Consider the following 21,461-nt stretch of genomic DNA (forward strand, 5'->3'; position numbering starts at 1 on the left):
TTTATTTCTCCAATCAGCTTGGTGTTGGCACCAACTAAAGTCAAATAAGTTATGTCTTCAGTGTCCTTGTTATTATTTGATTCTCTTTAAAAGTGCCCAACAATCTATATTCTGTGTATTGTTGCAGGCTTTCATGGCTGGAATCACTAGGTTCTTGTGGGTTTTTTCGGGCTATAGAGCCATGTTCTAGAGGCATTTCTCCTGACGTTTCGCCTGCATCTATGGCAAGCATCCTCAGAGGTAGTGAGGTCTGTTGGAATTAGGACAATGGGTTTATATATCTGTGGAATGGCTGGGGTGGGGCAAGGAGCTCTTCCCTGCTGCAGTTAGGTGTGAATGTTTAGCTGATCACCTTCATTAGCATTTGAAGGCCTGCCTGAGCCTGGGAAAATCTCTTGCTGGGAGGTGTTAATCTGTGCCTGGTTGTTTCCTCTCTGTTGTTTTGCTGTTATAATTTTAGAGTTTTTTAATACTGGTAGCCAGATTTTGTTCATTTTCATGGTCTCTTCCTTTCTGTTGAAGTTGTCCACATGCTTGTGGATTTCAATGGCTTCTCTGTGTAGTCTGCCATGGTGGTTGTTGGTGTGGTCCAGCATTTCTGTGTTCTCAAATAATATGCTGTGTCCAGGCTGGTTCATCAGGTGCTCTGCTATGGCTGACTTCTCTGGTTGAAGTAGTCTGCAGTGCCTTTCATGTTCCTTGATGCGTGTCTGGGCGCTGCGTTTGGTGGTCCCTATGTAGACTTGTCCACAGCTGCATGGTATACGGTAGACTCCAGTTGAGGTTGGGCTCTACAGGCCAATGGATACTCCACCTCAGACATCAGAAGAGCTGCAAGACCAAGAACAAGCCACGAGAGTAAAGATGAAGATCCACCCAGAGGAAAAGTGTTCCTGCCATACATCAAGGGAACCACTGACTGCATAGGGAAACTGATGAGGAAACACAACATACAAACAATCTACAAACCCACCAAGAAAATCCAACAAATGCTACGTTCAGCAAAGGACAAGAGGGATCCTCTCACCTCTGCAGGAGTCTACCGTATGCCATGCAGCTGTGGACAAGTCTACATAGGGACCACCAAACGCAGCGCCCAGACACGCATCAAGGAACATGAAAGGCACTGCAGACTACTTCAACCAGAGAAGTCAGCCATAGCAGAGCACCTGATGAACCAGCCTGGACACAGCATATTATTTGAGAACACAGAAATGCTGGACCACACCAACAACCACTATGTCAGACTACACAGAGAAGCCATTGAAATCCACAAGCATGTGGACAACTTCAACAGAAAGGAAGAGACCATGAAAATGAACAAAATCTGGCTACCAGTATTAAAAAACTCTAAAATTATAACAGCAAAACAACAGAGAGGAAACAACCAGGCACAGATTAACACCTCCCAGCAAGAGATTTTCCCAGGCTCAGGCAGGCCTTCAAATGCTAATGAAGGTGATCAGCTGAAACATTCACACCTAACTGCAGCAGGGAAGAGCTCCTTGCCCCACCCCAGCCATTCCACAGATATATAAACCCATTGTCCTAATTCCAACAGACCTCACTACCTCTGAGGATGCTTGCCATAGATGCAGGCGAAACGTCAGGAGAAATGCCTCTAGAACATGGCTCTATAGCCCGAAAAAACCCACAAGAACCTAATCTATATTCTCTCTTTGTCATACAAAGTAAAAATATAAACATACAAAAGAGGAAGAAAGACATTGGATACAAATCTAGATAAATTCAGTTAAACACATAATGAAATGAAAAGTCAAAAACTCCACAAGGATTTTTACACATATATCTTTCCAAACCCATGGAGGGCAGAAGGGTCCCAGTCTTAGCCCTGCCTGGCCAAATAGCTGTCCCTCTATTATTATTGTGCTGCCTTCCCCTCGTCCTCAAAATTTTATTCGGACTCAAAATACTGGATTTCAAAATGAATAGTAATCAGCATCTCTGTTTTTGATCTGAGCCCAGCATTTGATATTTTTGAATATTACATCATCAGCCACTTGTAACTTTTCAAAAAGTGTTACTTTATCATCGTTGATATAGCAACTAAAAGCAACTTGGTATCTACAACATATGAATTTAAGTGCAAGGTTCAGTTATATTTAGACCCACTTTGCCAGATGGACCAAGCTTTCATTTTTTCATCTGGTAGCTATGGATTATCTGCTCTTTGGGGCCATCAGCTTAGCATACTGAGAAACTGATCCCTTTTCCCTCAGACTGAAGTGATTACAGATAACAAGCTGCAGGTACATTATAACCTTGGTCAGCTTACATTTGGTTATGTAAAAGGTCTAGTTAAAGTGAAATGAGGTTGTGGGCCATGAGGCCAGGAAGGTTGGTTGTTAATCAGGAGGCACAGCTTCTGTCTTCAGGGCCATCCATAGCAGCACCTTTCAGAGCTAGTACCAGTTTGGGGGTGCTGAGAAGTGTAACAGGTAAACTTGTATTGTTGTGATTTCATCTGAAGGCAACAAGGAATAATCGTTTTTGAGCCAGACCCCAGCTTTGCGATGGGATCTGTTTTCCAAGAGGCATATATCTGATGTTTTTATCCCAAGGGGAAGATATTTACTACACTTTTCACACCTTGCTGCAAGGTGTTCAGCAATGGTGTACATAGATTTTCCTGCCTCCCACCCCTAATATCCCTTTCTCATCCCAATAAGCTTGCAGGGGAGATCTAGTGAAGGTTGCTCAGTTACTCACACAATGAGGCTATCCAATCTTTTATGTATGTCTCCATTTGGAGTCACTTGAATAAATTGCTTCTGGGCTTAGAGTGCACAGGTTTTTGATCATTAATGGAAGTAAGTAAACAGGAAGAGGCAAGGAACAATTCTGACTTACCTTTCTCCTGGTTTTTGAAACAACCCATTTAAAATTACATTGAAGTCTTGTTGTCTACACTTGTCGCATAGAAATGGTGCATATAGACAAATTTACAGTGCGTCTCTGGAACCAGTGCATGACATAGTGAGGTGCATGCCTATAATTCCTCCTTTAAAAAATGACTGGACAACCTCTAGGTGCCAGTTCATGCTGCCCCCACGAACAAAGGAGAAATGGGGCTGGAAGGTCCTTTTCCAGCTATATCTATATATGCATACATGCATACACGTGCATGTATTCTGGAGTCTTCAAAAACTACCTTAGGTTGCATAATGCTCAGTCCTGCTCCATGAAGTGAGACCGCATTTTTTACACAAACGTGTGTGGTTAGCTTTTAATGTAAGGTTTCTAAGGCAGCGTTTCTAAGTTTCTTCCTGCAAGCAGTTAAATCTTTGAGTGTTGAAATTAACACATGAAAGTTAAAGCTCAAATTGTAGGATGATGAGAGACAGACAAAGGGGAACATCTTATTCTTCTGTGTGAATACAAGCATTAATAGAAGACTAATCTTGCAGGTAGGAATCCAAGAGGATAGTCACTGCAATTCTCTCTCTTTCAGTTCTTCTAAAGTTCATTCCTCAAGCTCTGTTTTGTCTTTTTCAACATTCTCTCTTCTTTTAAAAGGTGGCCCTAAAAGGTCCCTTCCAACAGTCCCTGGTATTCCAGGAGGAACAAGAGCAGGGGCTGGTAAAATTGGCAGGATGATTGCTGAAGAAATTATGGAGATTCATAGGTAAGGATATATCTGGCTCTGTTATGACACTTCAAGCTATATTTCTTAAAGGATTTTATTCAAATGGAGGGGGGGGGGGGCACAAAGAGTTGCTACTAGCAGACACTCGGTGATAAGTGGGACAGGCAAAGAACGTGTTTAAATCTGTTGTCATACACTTACTATCCGTAATCTGTGAGTGATCAGTAGTTGTTGCAGAAACTTGGCAACAGACAGTAAACACAATGACAGAGTTATGTCTGCCAGTGCACCCTCCCAAAACCTACTTTTTCAACCTGGCAACACCTCAACAGAAGGGTTTTTGAGGTGGCACAGAATGCAGTGCTGGGAAGTGATGTCTACAGTTATCGCCCCAGTCATGGGGCAGATTGAGGACAGGCCTCTGAAAAGTCCTCCCACAACTGCTTGTCTGACCAGAAAGATGCTGCAGATGTTTTCCAGTGACCCTGGTTTGCAGCACTTTGGAAACCTTTTGATTGTGGCACTGACAGCTTGAAATGTTAGGTCTTGAGGTCATGTCCATTCATTAATGACCATAAATGTAATGTCATAACTGCTGAATAGGATGGCAGCCTATATGTTAAACTTTTTGGATTATGTGAATGTAAAGAACCTCCGCCACTGGTAATGAAGCTGCCACCCAATTGTAGAGAGACGCTACCAACTAGTAAGGAAGCGCCTAGGTTTAGGAGAGAGGAGCCATTGAATTGTAAAAGGCTCTGGTATTAAAGGCTCTGTTTGTGTTGTGAGGTAATTTTGGTAGAGTGGGTGCGCAGAACGTAAAATTAATGGAGATGAGGCAGTTTTAAAAACCAAAGAGAACAAGTTTATTTTTAAACAAAGCGTATGGTTGCAGTATGAAGATGTTGAGCTTGGCAAATACTTGATGGTTACATGTAACTTGGTTGTGATACAATTCAGACTTTCGATGTTACAACTTATGAACTCTTGCTGTGGTGAAGCGTTTTATTAACCAGTGTTCCCTGCAATGAATAGTCTTTCTGTTTGATCTATACTTGATCAAATCACAGAACTCCAGTCTTCCTCTGACTAGCGATCCTAGCAAGCCTCTGTTAGTTCTTTCTAACTAAAGCAACTAACAAGGTTTTCCCTTCAGCTTCCTAGCTGAAGAAATCTCTACTATTCACGAACACTAAAAACTGACTCTTCTGCTCTCTCAGAGTCTTTTTCCCTGACTGACTCTAACTGTCACTTTTTTAAAACCTTCACTCTCTAAGCTCCTCCCACCTCCTCTTCTGCCTCGTTTCCATGGTAACACATTTCTCACAGCTAGGCCGCTCCAGCCTTAGGGCAACCAATGCAAACATAAATACAGTTATAAGCATATTATTATAAACACTTCTGTACAGTGAACAATTAGAAGTAGTACTCAGAACATGTTTTCTACGTATCTATGCTGTTTATAGGTGGACAAAAATAGGTAAAAGAGGCTCAAATTTCAGTCAATGGGATATCTCAAGCCCTATTGATTCCTTTGAATTATATAAAATGTACATGGTTGAGAACTTTGGAGCACTGTAAATATATTGTCGAAGGCTTTCATGGCCGGAATCACTGGGTTTTTGTGAGTTTTCCAGGCTGTATGGCCATGTTCCAGAAGCATTCTCTCTTGACGTTTCACCTGCACCTATGTCAAGCATCCTCAGAAGTATTGAGGTCTGTTGGAAACTAAGTAAGTGGGGTTTATATATCTGTGGAATGTCCAGGGTAAGAGAAAGAACTCTCGTCTGTTTGAGTTATGTTGCAATTGGCCACCTTGATTAGCATTTAATGGCCTAGCAGTTTCAAGGTCTGGCTTCTTACTACCTGGGGGAATCCTTTGTTGGGAGGTGATTAGCTGGCCCTGATTGTTTCTTGTCTGGAATTCACCCGTTTTTGAGTGCTGTTCTTTATTTACTGTTATGTTTTTGGAGTCTTTATTAATACTGGTAGCCAGAGTTTGCTCATTTTTGTGGTCTCCCCCTTTCTGTTGAAATTGTCCATATGCTTGTGGATTTCAATGGCTTTTCTGTGTAGTCTGACATGGTAGTTGTCCAGCATTTCTGTGTTCTCAAATAATATGCTGTGTCCAAATTGGTTCATCAAATGTTCTGACTTCTCTAGCTGAAGTAGTTTGCAGTGCCTTTCACGTTCCACTCATGATGGCCAGCTGCAACACCTACCTCAAACAGACAAGAGTTCTTTCTCCACCCTGGACATTCCACAGACATATAAACCCCATTTTCCTAGTTTCCAACGGACCTCACAACCTCTGAGGATGCCTGTCATAGATGAAGGCGAAACGTCAGGAGAAAAAAAGCTTCTGGAACATGGCCATACAACCTGGAAAACTCAACAACCCACTGTAAATATAGTTTATATACCAACAGATTGCCCTCTTATTGCCATTATGTAAGAAAGGTTTCTTATGGATTATTTTGCTATCTAAATTACTATACACAAAAGGTACCCGTTTTTTCTGGTGATAAAAGCCTGATCGAGGGGCTGGCTCCAAGCCCAAAAAAATTCTATAGTTTTCACATGAGATTTTTGCATTCCTTTTTGATCTGATTGACAATATTTGTTTGATAGGATACGAGGCTCTTCACCTTCAAGCTGTGGCTCTAGTCCATTGAACATGACCAGCACACCTCCCCCTGACACTTCTTCACCAGGAGGCAAAAAGGTGAGGTAGCAGAATCCAAGAGTGCTTTGCTGTGTATAGAAAGTAACCCATGGCAACTAATTTGCCGGAAGGCTATATCATGGTATTTCCAGGCTACTGAGAGGCTTTGTGTGCTCAGTGAATGGCCTCAACCACCTCACAGGGGAACTACAAAGTCAGATGGTGTCTACACAACTCCATCTAGCCATCTTTCTTCCTTTGGAAAGATCAAAAAAAACTTTAAAAAAACACCCATTGCTTGCTCTGAATTTTAAGCAAAGTGGGGGAGTGGGGTTCATCTGGAGTGCTTTTCTCTCATACACAGTGTTTAGGGGAATTTTGAAATTGATGTTTCAAGAACAAATTTCTAATACAATTTCATGAGTTAGATGTTACTCATTTTAGTATTTCTTGCTGTCTCTTTACCTAAAACTTCATTTTAAAGCATAAATAACTTGGACGTATGACTGAAATAGGGGAGGAGCAGTAGCTATTCCAAAATATCTTTCTGTAACTTTCTCAGTGCATAAGGTTCAGCTGATAGCTATAACAACAACACCGCTTTGAGTCACCTGAGGGCTGAGAAAAGCGGTAAATAAATAAATAAAATAAACAACAACAACTTCATTCTTGTATCCCGCCTCCATCTCCCCGAAGGGACTCGGGCCAGCTAACATGGAGACCAAGCCCAATATAAACAAGGTTACAAAGAACACAATTTAAAACGTATACAGTAAAATATATTAGAACAGTAAAACCAATAAAATGTAAGCATCATAAAACATAAACCAAACATCAAACAACCAGTAGCCAAGAACAGATTTGAGATTAATAGGGCAGGACAAAGGCTTGTGCAAATGTAAACCAGGGCTGGGAATAAAATACTGGAATCCAACCAAAAAAATTAGTTAGGCGGACTTAATCAGTAGCTAAACCATTATTAGATCGGGGTCAGTGACTACACCAGGTCCTAGGGTCATGCAGTCTTCAAAAGCTGCGCTCTCATCTATCCCATTTTTTTTTATTCAAAAAGTAGTCAAATGGGGCAGTTTCGCTGTTTACTCATCTCTTTCACCAATAACTGCTTAGGTGCAGGAGAAGGTTTTTGATTACTAGGAAGTAAATTCAGAATTCCTCAAAGTTTTGAGAAAAGCCCTCATCACCACCAAACAGCCTAGAGGTCATTAGCATTTCAGATTTTTGTGAAGTTTTCTCAATGTCAGAAGAGGTGGCAATCTCAGAAATGGCCTTGGAGAGGCACACATTGGCTATAGTCCATTCTTCTAAGACCGTAATCCTGGAGTAAATCAATTTAGAACACCTTTTGATTATACTCTAAGCTCTTGGTATCCACTGGGGTTTGATTCCAGGACCCTCTATGGATACCAAAATCCATAAATGTTCATTATATAGATTGATGTAATAATGTAATAATTATAGAACATGGAAAATTTAAGGTTTACTTTTTGAATTTTTTTTCTGAAATATTTTCAGGTCATAGAGGGTGGAGTGTGTGGGTGCCAAATCCATGGATATGTAGGGACAACTATAGTCCCAAATTTATTGACAGTTTGAATAGTTACACACAATTTTGGATAGCTAGACATTCATTGTATTATTGTGACATGGTTGGAAGAGAAATCTTAACACCATCTGGCAGTACTTTTCACATAGCCTTTTTCACTTTGGTTCACTGCACAAAGAGTCATCATGGGAAGTTTACTCATGTGGCATATGAACTGTTTTACCACTGTCCCTATCAATTAAGGGACAACAGTTGTTGGCTTGCATCCTCAGCCACAGTAACTGACACAGCCAGTTGTGAAGAATGCTGGGAACTGCACTCCAGCAAGAGCTGAAGGCCATATTTTGCCTCAACTCTTGAAAGATGATAGAATTTTCCTCATAAAGGCAATGCTTTATTTTTCACTTGAACTTTGAGAGATACCATCCAAATTGGATGAGCCTTTCTGAGCAGCAGGACAGTATTACAGTGTTATAGTTTAAAAGCCTATGAATGTGATACACTGCAGATCAGCTTGAGAACAAGTAATCTGTAAAGCAGATTTTATATAATATCTCATTTTAACAGACTGTCTCAAATTATCCAGACGTTCTTTCTGTAGTGCGTGCGTGTCTATATATATATATATATATATATATATATATATATATATATATATATAGTCATCTACTGGTAGTTGCTATTTGATAAGTAGTAGCTATGCCATTTATTTCTGATATTTGATTATCCAGTTATCTTTAGATTTTATTTATTTATTTATTTATTTATAAGTTTTGTATACCGACCTTCTCACCTCTCTTGAGGGACTCAGACAGGTTACCAACCATAATATCACATACAATCAATAAAACATCATAATACATATTACAGCAAAACATTAAAACAGCAATTACAATCAATAACTATAATGGTCAGTCGTCATACTAAAATCGTTGCTCATCATCCTCCATCCATATCTCAGGGTGTTGGCTCACTCGTCGAATGCCTGTCTCCATAACCAAGTCTTCACCTGTTTCCTAAATGTCAGGATAGAAGGGGCAGTTCTGATCTCCAGTGGGAGAGAGTTCCAGAGTCGAGGGGCCACCACCGAGAAGGCCCTGTCCCTCGTCCCCACCAGACGTGCTTGCGAAGCTGGTGGGACTGAGAGCAGGGCCTCTCCAGACGATCTTAATAATCTTGATGGTTCATAGGGGAGAATACTTTCGGAGAGGTATAACAGGGTCGGAGTCGTTTAGGGCTTTATAGGTTAACACCAGCACTTTGAATTGTGCTCGGAAGCTAATTGGCAGCCAGTGGAGCTGGTGTAACAGCGGAGTGGTGTGCTCCCTGTACCCAGCACCCGTTAGTAGTCTGGCTGCCGAGCGTTGGACTAGCTGCAGCTTCCGGGCAGTCTTCAGAGGCAACCCCACGTAGAGAGCATTGCAGTAGTCTAAACGGGATGTAACCAAAGCGTGGACCACCATGGCCAAGTCAGACTTCCCAAGGTACAGGCGCAGCTGGCGCACAAGTTTTAATTGTGCGAAAGCTCCCCTGACCACCGCCGAAACCTGGGGCTCCAGGCTCAGCGATGAATCTAGGAGAACTCCCAAACTGCGAACCTGCGCCTTCAGGGGGATTTTCCCCTACCTTTTTGAAATAGGGAATAGCATATGTCAAAATTCAAACTGGAGATATACTTGGGAACTTTGATTCTTTTTGGAATACAAAATGATAATACAACCTACCACTAATACTGTTATAATGGGGAATAGCTTGTTCCAACATTGGATACAAGCCAATAAGGAATGCACTGTTCATTAGCCAAGCTATAGTTAAATGGTATCCTTCCTGACACAACCACTGTGGTCAAAATCGTGGTGAAGAAGGTATTTCAGAAATCTAGAAGAGCAAAACAACATGAATACCTCCCTCACTGCCAGTAGGAGGAAACTCAGGTTAATTATCTTTGTCCGAAAGCCTGCACTGAGATAACTTGCCATAGAAATGAACAGTTAATTTTAAAATATCTTTGTAAGAAATGAGTGTAATGTTTTGCTATAAAAGCAAACAACTTTGAGAAAATATTGATTTTTTTTATGGCAGGAGCTTACAATTCTGTGGGGCATGCCTTGATTAAATTAATCAGATCAAATGTATTTCAGGCATTTTTCATTGGTAAAGCATGTTTATTTCAAGGAAATTTCCCCCATGTTTGTGCTAAATTCCTCAGGCCCTGGGGGAACCTATTTTCCTGAATGAGATTCCATGCAGCTGAAAGTATGAACCCAGTAATTTGGGTTTACATATAAATGAGCCACGTAGAATTCCACCAAAAGAAACAGCTTCCATGCTAGTTGGCATCATGAATCAGGAATGTGCTTAACATAGAAACCAATATATTACCTTAATATTTATAAACCACTGTTTTCAAAGAAATGCATCTAAGTATATATAGACCCCTCCCCCCAGCACCAACTGCCGCTCTGGGCCAGAGTGAAGAGAGGGGACCAGGGGGCCATTCCATCTTGTCTCCTGCATATGTCATCAGTTGGGGACCCCTCACCCCAGCACCAACTGCTGCTCTGGGCCAGAGTAAAGAGAGAGGGGGCCCAGGGACAGTTCCATCTTGTCTCCTGTGTTATGCTAATAGTGTAATGTAATATATTGTATATACATATAATATTTATATTATAATGTAATACAATATAATACTACTAATAATAATAATATATTATAATTATATATTTTATATTACATGTAATATTACTAATAATATTACAATATAATGGTATAGTACACTGTTTCTCAACCTGGGGGTCGGGACCCCTGGGGCGGGGTCGCAAGGTGGTGTCAGAGGGGTTGCCAAAGACCATCAGAAAACACAGTACTTTCTGTTGGTCATGGACTTTTTTTGTGGGAAGTTTGGCCCAATTCTATCGTTGGTGGGGTTCCAAATGCTCTTTGATTATAGGTGAACTGTAAATTCCAGTAACTACAACTCCCACATGTCAAGTTGATTTTTCCCCAAACTCCACCAGTATTCACATTTGGGCATACTCAGTATTTGTGCCTCTTGTATTGTTTAGACAAGGCATGGGCAAACTTCGGCTCTCCGGGTGTTTTGAACTTCAACTCTCACAATTCCTAACAGCCTCAGGCCCTTTCCTTTTCCCCCTCAGCCGCTTAAGCCATGTGTGGACAAACTGTTGGTAACTACAGAGTCACCACTGCATTTAAAGGGATTGATTCATTGAGCCACTAAAATTCTGGGCTAGATATAAACTTTGCTCTCCGGAAGCACCAATGACACCTCAAGCTGTAATCGGTGCAATCATGCTGATTTTTGGCACATATTGCAGTCATCTTAATTTAGTCTATTCTGGGTTTGATGTGTCATTGTGTGGAACATGGTTAAGAATGGTTCTAATGACAGTATCATTTATTTGATGACTATATTACATAGTGACTCACTTGTCATTTCCTAAGAAATAGACTTCAGTGGGAAGAAACACTGATGTGATTACTTGTCATACAGTGAATGAGTTGTTACTAGGCCTGAAACAATCCCGAGGGAAATTCTAGCTGAAACATTTTTCTAGGAGGCAAGTTTTGATATTTTCAGAGAAATAAAGGAGGCTGTCACAGATTGGGAATTATGTCCTTTGAGATTTTCAGTGAGTGAGAATTTTTATTAGCTGTCAAGATATTTTCTACACTATAGGTTTAGCATATGGTTGGACTTCTCACTATATAACATATGTTACCACTTTTCCTGTTATGATAACTTGACTACCGTTCTCAAAACAAAATAGTACTATTATTCAGTTAATTTTAATTACTCATAAGTAGTTCAAGAAAATTTACAAAAGCTATTTTAAAATATTTTTCTAGCAATGTTTCTTGGACATGTTCCACATTAAACACCATGAATAAAAGCAATATAAGACCCAAATTGTTAGTGCTTAAGCATATTACACACCATGCAACTCTTGTGATTCAGACAAAAGACGTAGGGAAATCGAAAATGGTTGACGCAATCCAAGTATAGAAGGCCTGCTGGAAAGTTAATCACCCATCTATTTTAATACTTGACATCTATGGGAGATAAACTCATGTACAGTAAATGATTTTTTTTTGCCTGAGATGGCAACTTCTCCTGTAAGGTCACAGATTATCCCATTACATTATTTTGAATGAATTGCTTGGTTAATTGATCAAAACAGGTTTGACATTTTCCTAGTCATGCTAATGACTTTTTAATCTTTGATTATTGTGTGTGCGTTTTTCTCTCTCTCTCTCTAAATTAATGTCGATATTTGCCTATGCCTATGTCTTTAACTAATAAAAATGAATTGTAACCCCCTCCCTCCCCAAAAAAAACAAACAAAAAATCAGGTTTCACATTTTCAATGAAAATAGAAGTAAAAGCTAGCCCCTAAATACAAGTTGTAGAAGTTAGGCTCTGAAAACTTTTAAGATTGTTAACAGGATGAGGAATCTTATTCACAGTAGTTTATGCTGGACTAACATTTTTGTTCTGTTTGATCTCCTTCCCTTTTTCAGATTTTGAATGGTGGAACTCCAGACATTCCTCCTACCAGTTTACTATCTAGTCAGATCCATGACAACCCAGGTTATCCATATTCTGACAACTCCTCCATCCTAGGTAAGCATACATTTCTATCATGATCACTAGGGCTGCTGGGACTTGCATTCCAGTAACATTTGAAGAATGGTACAATACCCACCTGATTTACGTAGTGAGCACCTTGTTATTTGCAGGCTCCCACTGATGGAATCCTGGATCTTCAGCCCAGTCACTGCTGATTCAGTGTCAGGTCCTAAAACAAATGTTCTAGAAAAACAGTATTCTGTTTTCTTTGCATATTCATCTGTCAAATGACTATCTGTAGCAAAGTAGTAGTTATAGTTGACCCCCAAAGCTAAAATGGTTAAATCTATATTAAAAGTAGACAAAGCCAAGGTAAAATAGTGTCAACAACAATACCATAATTATCTCCTAAACTATTGTCAAATGCATTAATCCCTTCCCTCACTTGTTATTTATTTTGTCATTCAACCTGAGTGGTGTTTCCTTTCACTAACTCTTTGTTCTATTGCTGACTTGTTTTAACTTTTCCATTCATTTTCCAGGGGAAAACTCGCACATAGGCATTGATATGATCGACAATGACCAAGGATCCAGCAGCCCAAGCAACGACGAAGCAGCCATGGCAGTTATTATGAGCCTTTTGGAAGCTGATGCAGGTCTCGGGGGGCCAGTTGATTTTAGTGACTTACCTTGGCCCTTGTAAATGCTACCCAATAGCTTTGACATCTGGATATATCAAAGTGCATTATTGGTGGAATTCTCCCATCTGTGAAATGTGTTGAAATGCTTTTGATGTTTTAATTTCATAAGCCATATCAAGAGAACCGTCATCCTCCTCCCCTGTGTATTTTCAGACCAAGTGGAGATCAACTTGCTGCAGTGTTCCTACATCATTGATTTGGTTAGCTGTGTATAGCTTGGATTAATTGTATATTTTGGGTTCTGTTCTTGTGTTGTTGTTTTTTTTTAAAAAAAAAGATCACTGTGCAAACACAGCACTGGCATCACTGGTAGCTTTTATATGCAGATGGTCATTTCAGCTATATTGTGTTTTTACACTACAGGAAAAAGTCCCCCATGTGGATAATAAATATTTCTTATACTAATGTATCAAAATTGTTTCTTGTAAGATCCTTTACTATAAATATTGTTGAAGTGTAATGTATTAGACAGTGAAATATTTTTAAAATAAAACGTTTTCCCTTATTCTGAATTTATTTACTTGGATTGTAAAATAAACATATGGATGAAGTGCATCATGGTAACACAGAAGGGAAAAAAAGATCTGGACAAATATTGTTCTTGGATCCTGGCTCAGATATCAGTATAGAACAGTTTCTTAAGAAACAAGAAGAGTCAGCACAGCATTTAGAGCAGTGGCTCTTCACTTTTTTTGCCCTCCAGATATTTTGGACATCATCTTCTGAAAACTCCAGATAGCAATGCCAGTAGTAAAGCCTCAAATAACTGATGAGCTAAAGGCTTAGACCTATTGGTCTGAAGTTTCAAAACAACACAAAGGAAAAATTATGGTGCATAGGCTAGTTGTATGACAAAGGCTGATGAAAAAGCCTGTTACATTAATTGTGGCCTATATTCTACTATTAGACTGGACTACAGTAGAACTGTTGACTCAATGAGAGTTATATGTAAACTCACCATTCTACAATTGGTTCAGTGGGCTTCCTACACTTCAGAATTACCAGGATACCATTCAAAATTGAGGTTTTAAGTTTTTATATATTGAGATGTCTGTGTTGCTCAACAGAGATGAGAAAGGAACCAGTAATATACATCTTACCTTCAAGCTTTTTCTAGGCTCCTGTTAATGTCTCATCCCTCTTGTGCTTAGCAGCATGTCAAACTTGTAGCTCTCAGGTGTTTTGTGCTTTCAGCTTCCAGAATTCATGTCCATTGGATAAACTGGCTAGGATTTATGGGAATTGGAGTACTAAACATCTGGGGGGAGGGGCACAAGTTTGACACTTCTGAATTATACCATAATTCCAAGGGCTCTTCAGCTGCTTTTCTCACCACTACTTCGAATTTGCTGTGGTCTTTCTTGTTCCCAGGCTCTCAAGTTACCCAGACCATAGTGGGTTATTCCCTTGTGTCAGCTGATTGAGCTAGGAGTCCTAAAGTTTCAGTTCTATTTAATCCATTTACTCTTCTCTCTTCCTTAACAATTGGTTTTTCTGCCTTGTGAACTTTTAGAGCTTTCTATCCTATTTTTAAAACATTTTTCTAAAATAAGATTTAAATATGGCCAGTAATTACCAACCTCTTTGCCCCATCCCACATTGCAAGATTTGGATAGTGAAAAAAAATCCACTTGTGAAAAAAAGAAGCAGCAGACAATTACTAAAATCCCTTTCAAGACCACGAGTATAAAGGTTATTGTTTGAATTTATCAAACTATGTTATTTAGTAATTGTCTTAAAGCATCAGAGATAACTTGTTTCTTGTCTGAAGCAGGCTTAGCACTAGAAAAAACAGATAAAACAACATCTGGCAAAATACTTTAAATATTTTGCTGGAAAAAAACAAAAAAAGTTCTCTCAAGTGTGGATTGCCAGACATTTTATCTTCAAACTATGGCTAGTACCCTAATTATAATTTTAGAGAAAATTGTAATAACATAAGACAGCTAATATTAAAATAATGGCAATTTTATTTGAATGAAAAACTTGAGTTTACAATCAGTTAATAAGTGAAGAGTGAACAACTTGACCTTGCCTATTCCACAACATATGAAAAAAACCTCTCAGTAAATAAATATTTCTGTGAACAGATTTAAGGTAAGGCAATTTTTTTAAGATAAAGCCCATTTCAGTTGTTTCTGACCCTTGCACATGGCTGACATCAAACATGAAAAAAACCCTTCACTGGATAAGTCTCAAAAAACTGACCACTGGATCACAGCCCAAAAGCCCCAGTTGCAAGAATTTTGTGCTCATCCATAAGAGAATTGAGTAGGTTCATCATCTCTGTTCATTAACTATTTACATTTATCTGAATAGAAAGTCTCTGAAAGAAGCACTCTGTTAGTCAACATTGTGCACAGTGACTATAAAAATGGCTTTGAGAAATATTTTTTGCCCACCATTTATAAAGTGCCACTATTAATTACGTCTGCATTTTCTTCCACTGTACCAAAATACTGAATAAACCATAGCCTCTGAATCCTGCTATTTCAGACAGAGCCTTAGGATGAGGACAGTCCACCATACAACCAATACCACAAAAATCTACTTACTGGTAAACAAATGCAGGTATATAACTGAACCTCATGGTGTTACACATGTACTCCTACAAACCATATCAGATCCCACTTTGGTCTTTAAAGTCCATACTGCAGCATCCTAAAAACATTACATGTTCATTACACAATGGAGAGAAGCTGGAATTGCAGTGCAGTATGAGCTTTTTACAGCATCTTCATTTTTTTTAATAATAGCATGCTTTTGTTTAACCAAGAGTTTGGATCAGAGTGGCAAGTTGTGTCCCTCAGGATCCGCATCGCTGTTGCTGGGCTGAGGATGGATGGGCAGAATATCCAGTTCATCCACCTGAGGAGTGGGATGCATCACCACCAGCTGGTCCTGGGGAATGTCGGCTGCAGCAGCTGCCAGGTTGGTAATAGATTTGCTTTTTACGCACTGGAAATCAACATGCCGACTCTTCCCTTCTTCCTTTTCCCATGACATCCTTATGAAAGGTCTTTGGACGTAATTGTAGATCACCTCTGGTCTTCCACCTGGACGTTTCTTAACCTTTTCCTTGTATGTAGGGTATCCTAAAGTATTTGAGACAAATACAACTATCTTCAATTTCAGTACAAAGCACCACACTTTGGATCAAGTAAGAAATAACAAGAACTTATGCAGTCAGCAGGCATGTTAGTTGGAGGCAGCAAGAACACCCTTTCCCCACTTTTCATGGAATAAATCGTTGGCATGTCTTTTTTGCTACAAGGAATTAGATACAGAATTATGCTGAAATTCCGTGGTATAAGACAGTACTTACATAAAAGATACACTAGTATAAAAATGAGTCGCATAAAGGCCTACTTGATGAGAAACTGAATACTAGCTCATGGCCTGCCTCCTTTTTGGGGTCTCCGCTTCCCTATTATTACATTTGTATTTTTATTTATTTACTAATAATTTCAAAATATTTCACATAATACAGTAGTCTTGTTATGTCATCTGTTTCCAGATGTATACTCCCCCACCCCCACCCCATCATTCACATAGTGTTACATAAAATACAGCTTTGTCAGTTCTATACTACCAGGTATTTTAGTTTCATCCATTACATATAATCGTATTAATATATTTTCTAACTGTTCATCCACGTCTTTCTTTTTCTTATTTGGGTAGAATATAATGTAATAGATTAACATTTTAAACATGCAATCTCCATTTTGGAATTTTCTTCTGCGAATTTTTTTAAGGGTTCCCATCCACATCGTTCTTGATCAGTTGGTCGTTTCAATTGGCTGTTACTTTTATTTCATGTCAAAAGCATTGCATAAATAAGTATAAAACTGATGCTTTTAAACATTTTAAATTGCTTTTAAACATTTTCAAAACCAGTGAAGACCAAGAACTCAAACACTGTCTGCACCCTACATATCTTGGTGTCACCTTAGATCAAACTTTGTATGAATACCAAGCACAAAGTAGCTGCACACAATAACATCCTGCAGAAAACTTACAACATTAATAATAACATCAGTCCTGGCCTTGTCTTACTCAATTGCTGAGTACGCCTGTACTGTTTGGCACAAGTCTGTTCACGTGATGCAGGTGAACATAGCACTGAATGAAACATGCAGAATAATCATAGGATGTCTTAAACCTACACTTGTTGATAAACTTTACAAGCTAGCTGGCATCCCCCCCCCCCCCCCCCGCCCCAGAAGTTGCTGCTGTGTGAGAAATAAGGTTGAACACTGTGAAAGCCATCCACTGCATGGTTATCAGCCTCTTCCCAGTAGACTCAAATCAAGGAAAAGCTTCATAAGAACTACCACTCATCTTAATATTTCTCCAGCAAGAGTATCCCTCTGGGTAGCTAAATCAGGAAATCCCAAATGGATGGTCCTCTACAAAGGTCTGCTTCCAGGGGCAAACCAAGAATGGGCAACTTGGAAGTTCCTGAACAGACTCAGAAGCAGAGTGGGCACAACCTAGAAGAATCCTCCACCTTGTGCAACTGTGGGGCAGAACAAACAACCTTGGATATGTATGCTTGCCCACAATGCCCTGCCTTGTGCATAGAATTCTTTAAAGCTACAGACAATGCGGTCACTGTTGCCCATTTTTGATAAAAAATAAAATAAAGTTTTACACATGAAGCTAATAAACGACTTCCATGTATTAAGAAATACATTTGTAGAAAAACAGAAGTGTGCTAATGGAGGTTTACCATAAAAAAAACAGTTATCTTACCTTCTATACCTAATCGAATCTTCTTGAGACCCCTTTCCTTGAGAACTGATTTGGCTACATCTCTGTTCTCAATGTACTTGAAGAATCTATACAACTTTGTGCTATAAATAACTGAAGGGAGACATATTTCATAGGTTAATAAGTTGTACAGTCTTTAGCCTGCTTCCACAATCAAGTTGAAGAATGAATCTTTTAAATGATTACAATATTACTTATTTCCTTTGCGATAATAAAGAGAAGGACACAGCCGGAATGCATGCCAGCTCCACCCTCAACATCTTTCTCAGATGCCTGCTCCATGTCCAAATTTAAAGTTTGAATGAAACATGATCAGAAAGTGATTCTCCATACATTCCCCTGAATGGAATTCAGATCATTCCTAAGATGAGGACGAATGGATCATCACAGTGACAATTTCCATAAAATATTCTAAGTGTATTGAATCAAAGCTTAGTCAACATAGGAAGGTCATGGGTGAAGCCCGAAGGCCCAGGAGGCTTATCTGAGCAAACCTTTTTCCTCCCATCACTATAGAATCATAGAATTGGAAGAGACCACAAGGGCTATAAGTTCAAACAACAATACATGAACAAGGCAGCTGTCTCTTGATATACATGAGAAATCAATTTTACATGCTAAAAAACATTTGTATTGCTTGCAGCCCTTACACATCCTTCATCCCAATCTTAATTCCTTTAAAAGAATTTTAATGCAAGCAGCTCTTGTTTTTCACTAACTAGGTATTGAAGTTTACTGTGATTTATTTCCAACCTTTGCTGATGAAAATTTGACAAACAATGATTCAACTATTTAAATTCAAAAATGAAAGGGAACATCCAAAATAAATTATATCTTGAAAACATTAGCACCAAGTCCCTGGCCCCTGAGCAAGAATAAACTAAAATGTGATAGAACACCATCTGCCTATTTGGGGAGGGAGAGGGGTTACTGAAAGTACCATCAGATGCTCTGCAACAGTGATTTGTTTTGTTTTTTTAAAAGTTCCCAAGAGACCCATGTGACTTACTTTGTGAGTATTCTTCCCCCATCTGCGGAGGATATTCCTCATCCCAATCAACCACATCATCATCAGTGAGCACCACAATATGGCACTCCCTTTCCCCACTCTGAGCACTGGCTACCATCAATGGGAGTATCATCTCTTCAAGGTAAAATTCAAACTGCTTCCGAGCACCGTCATTTGATAATTCATGCATAAGAGCACCTGAAATTAAAACACCCAAATTATTACAACTGAAAACTTGTTTAAGAACATCATTGTACATTTGCCAAATGGTCATCACCACAAGTTTTTAATCAAAGGACAGACTTTCCACTATCTTTAACAAGACAGAGAATTGGGATGATATAGCTTGTATGCTTGAGGGGACATCCATTAGTAATGTTTTGTCACAAAGACTGATTTTCCACTGGGACTTTCCCTTACAGTGCCATGATGTTAAGTAAACATCTAAAAGAGAACAATGCTATAGTAAGCATTTGAAAATACTGGTTTTTTAAATTATTTGTTCATATTGTTCTATAAATGTCTTGAAATTACTGGTATTCTGCATAATTACACCTAACTATGATAATGGATTCTGTTGTCATGGCTATATTTGACAATGCCTCTCTATAAGACCTACATTTTCCGTGTGACAGTGCCCCAGGTTTTCTAAGGCAATGCAGAGTGAGATGATGGAAAATGGAACCTGCAGTGCTCTACTGGTGATGTCAAAAACAGGCAGCTATAAAGACTCAGTATCCTTTTACAAACTTCTTGTCCCAATGCACCCTGACAACCGGGAGAGCATGGTGACCCAACCGGCATTTACTAGTACCCCAGTTTGCAGTGCCTTGGGATGGCTTCAGCTAGGTTAAAGAGGTAGGGCTTGGAAAATGTGTGTCTTATTTGGTCGACGATAAAAGTAAATCCCCAGCAGTTAGTAAGTCAAGCCTTAGTAAGTAATTAACAGATTGCCAGCTTCTGAATTTACAATGCTAAATAATGCAGTCAAGAAAAATTGACAAAGATTCAATATTTTATCAAGCATAGATTGATACTATACAACTTAAACATAACAAGCAACCAATTAAAGCGGGTTTTACATAGACAGGAATTTTGTATCAGATAGCATTTTATATTCATGGCAAAAGATTTTAATACATGCATATGTACATCAATTTCATCATCATACTTACTAAGGTCTCTACATTTGATAGTACTGTAATCAAAAGAAATACAGAGATAGTCGCAAGCTTCTCTTAGTTCAGGTATAGATATGCCATCAGGGCAACGGATCACCCCTGTCTTATAGTAATCCTTTAAAAGATAAAAGGATAAAAATGAATGTAACTATGGCACTGTGAGGAAGCACATAGAATCATAGAATCAAAGAGTTGGAAGAGACCTCATGGTCCATCCAGTCCAACCCCCTGCCAAGAAGCAGGAATATTGCATTCAAATCACCCCTGACAGATGGCCATCCAGCCTCTGTTTAAAAGCTTCCAAAGAAGGAGTCTCCACCACACTCCGGGGCAGAGAGTTCCACTGCTGAACGGCTCTCACAGTCAGGAAGTTCTTCCTCATGTTCAGATGGAATCTCCTCTCTTGTAGTTTGAAACCATTGTTCCGCGTCCTAGTCTCCAGGGAACATGTTGTTTTCTTGAAAGGTTTCCCACTTCCCCAATCCCTAATACTTTGTAGCCTTGAAGGAAAAATAGGTGAATTTTTAATCTCTTCAATGTATTTTCTTAAAGCAGCTCCACTGGCTGCCAATGAGTTTCCAGACCCAATTCAAAGTGCAGGTTATCACCTATAAAGCCCTACATGCTTCGAGTCCAACCTATTTTTGAGACTGCATCACCTTCTATGAACTGGCACAGGCACGAAGATCTACTGGGGAGGCCTTCCTCTCAGTGCTGTCTCCATCTCAAGTGTGGTTGGTGGAGATGAGAGAGAGGGGGCCTTCTCGGTAGTCCCCCCGTCCCCCCGTCCCCCCCAAATTTTGGAATATCCTCCTGAGGGAGCTTAAGCTAGCCCCCATTCTCCAAACTTCCATATACAATTGAAGTCATGGCTTTTTAGACAAGCCTTTGGCCGTGTTTAGACCTAAAGATTATGTCACCATGCACTTCATGAAACTGATATTAATTGCAGTTTGTTTTGTTCTGCAGTTATTGTTGCATTTTACTGATCGTAACCAGGAGTTTTTATAATATGTATGTTAATTGTTACTGCTTTGTATTATGGTCTTTCCACTTTTTGTATTTTGCGTGTTTGCACTTCGAGTGTTTGTGAGCCACCCCGAGTCCCTCCGGGAGATGGTGGTGGGTATAAATAAAGTTTTATGTATTATTTATTTAAATATCAGAAACCATGTAAAAGGTAGCAGCCTATTGCCTGTTTGGTGCAAAATGAAAGGATACTATGACCGGACTTTCTCTGGCTGCTGCTGAATTTCTAAGTATAATAATTCAAAGTGTTTGTGTTAACATTTTAAAAGCTCATCGTCTGTGCATCTTAAGAAATGTCACCCTTAACTAATATACCCCAAACACCATACCTTAAACTCTGT

General features: G+C 39.4%; 2 protein-coding genes across 5 annotated transcripts in view; one reads left to right on the forward strand and one right to left on the reverse strand.

The window, feature by feature from the left end:
- The window catches only part of BMAL1 (basic helix-loop-helix ARNT like 1), a 72,770-nt gene extending 59,137 nt beyond the window's left edge, over positions 1-13,633 (forward strand). For both annotated transcript variants that reach the window (XM_060766764.2, XM_060766757.2), the window contains 4 exons: positions 3,538-3,646; positions 6,239-6,332; positions 12,379-12,481; positions 12,970-13,633. In XM_060766764.2, coding sequence (XP_060622747.1) covers positions 3,538-3,646; positions 6,239-6,332; positions 12,379-12,481; positions 12,970-13,130 — 467 coding nt within the window. In that variant the 3' untranslated portion in view covers positions 13,131-13,633. The remainder of the gene's footprint in view (positions 1-3,537; positions 3,647-6,238; positions 6,333-12,378; positions 12,482-12,969) is intronic.
- Positions 13,634-15,080: 1,447 nt separating this feature from the next.
- Positions 15,081-21,461, reverse strand: part of BTBD10 (BTB domain containing 10) — a 45,852-nt gene continuing 39,471 nt past the window's right edge. For all 3 annotated transcript variants that reach the window (XM_060766777.2, XM_060766784.2, XM_060766772.2), the window contains 4 exons: positions 20,086-20,206; positions 18,911-19,108; positions 17,884-17,994; positions 15,081-16,223 (listed from right to left, as the gene is read on the reverse strand). In XM_060766777.2, the coding sequence (XP_060622760.2) occupies positions 15,913-16,223; positions 17,884-17,994; positions 18,911-19,108; positions 20,086-20,206 (741 nt within the window). In that variant the 3' untranslated portion in view covers positions 15,081-15,912. The remainder of the gene's footprint in view (positions 16,224-17,883; positions 17,995-18,910; positions 19,109-20,085; positions 20,207-21,461) is intronic.

This window comes from Anolis sagrei, chromosome 1 (genome assembly GCF_037176765.1).
Source record: "Anolis sagrei isolate rAnoSag1 chromosome 1, rAnoSag1.mat, whole genome shotgun sequence".
Lineage (NCBI taxonomy): Eukaryota > Metazoa > Chordata > Lepidosauria > Squamata > Dactyloidae > Anolis > Anolis sagrei.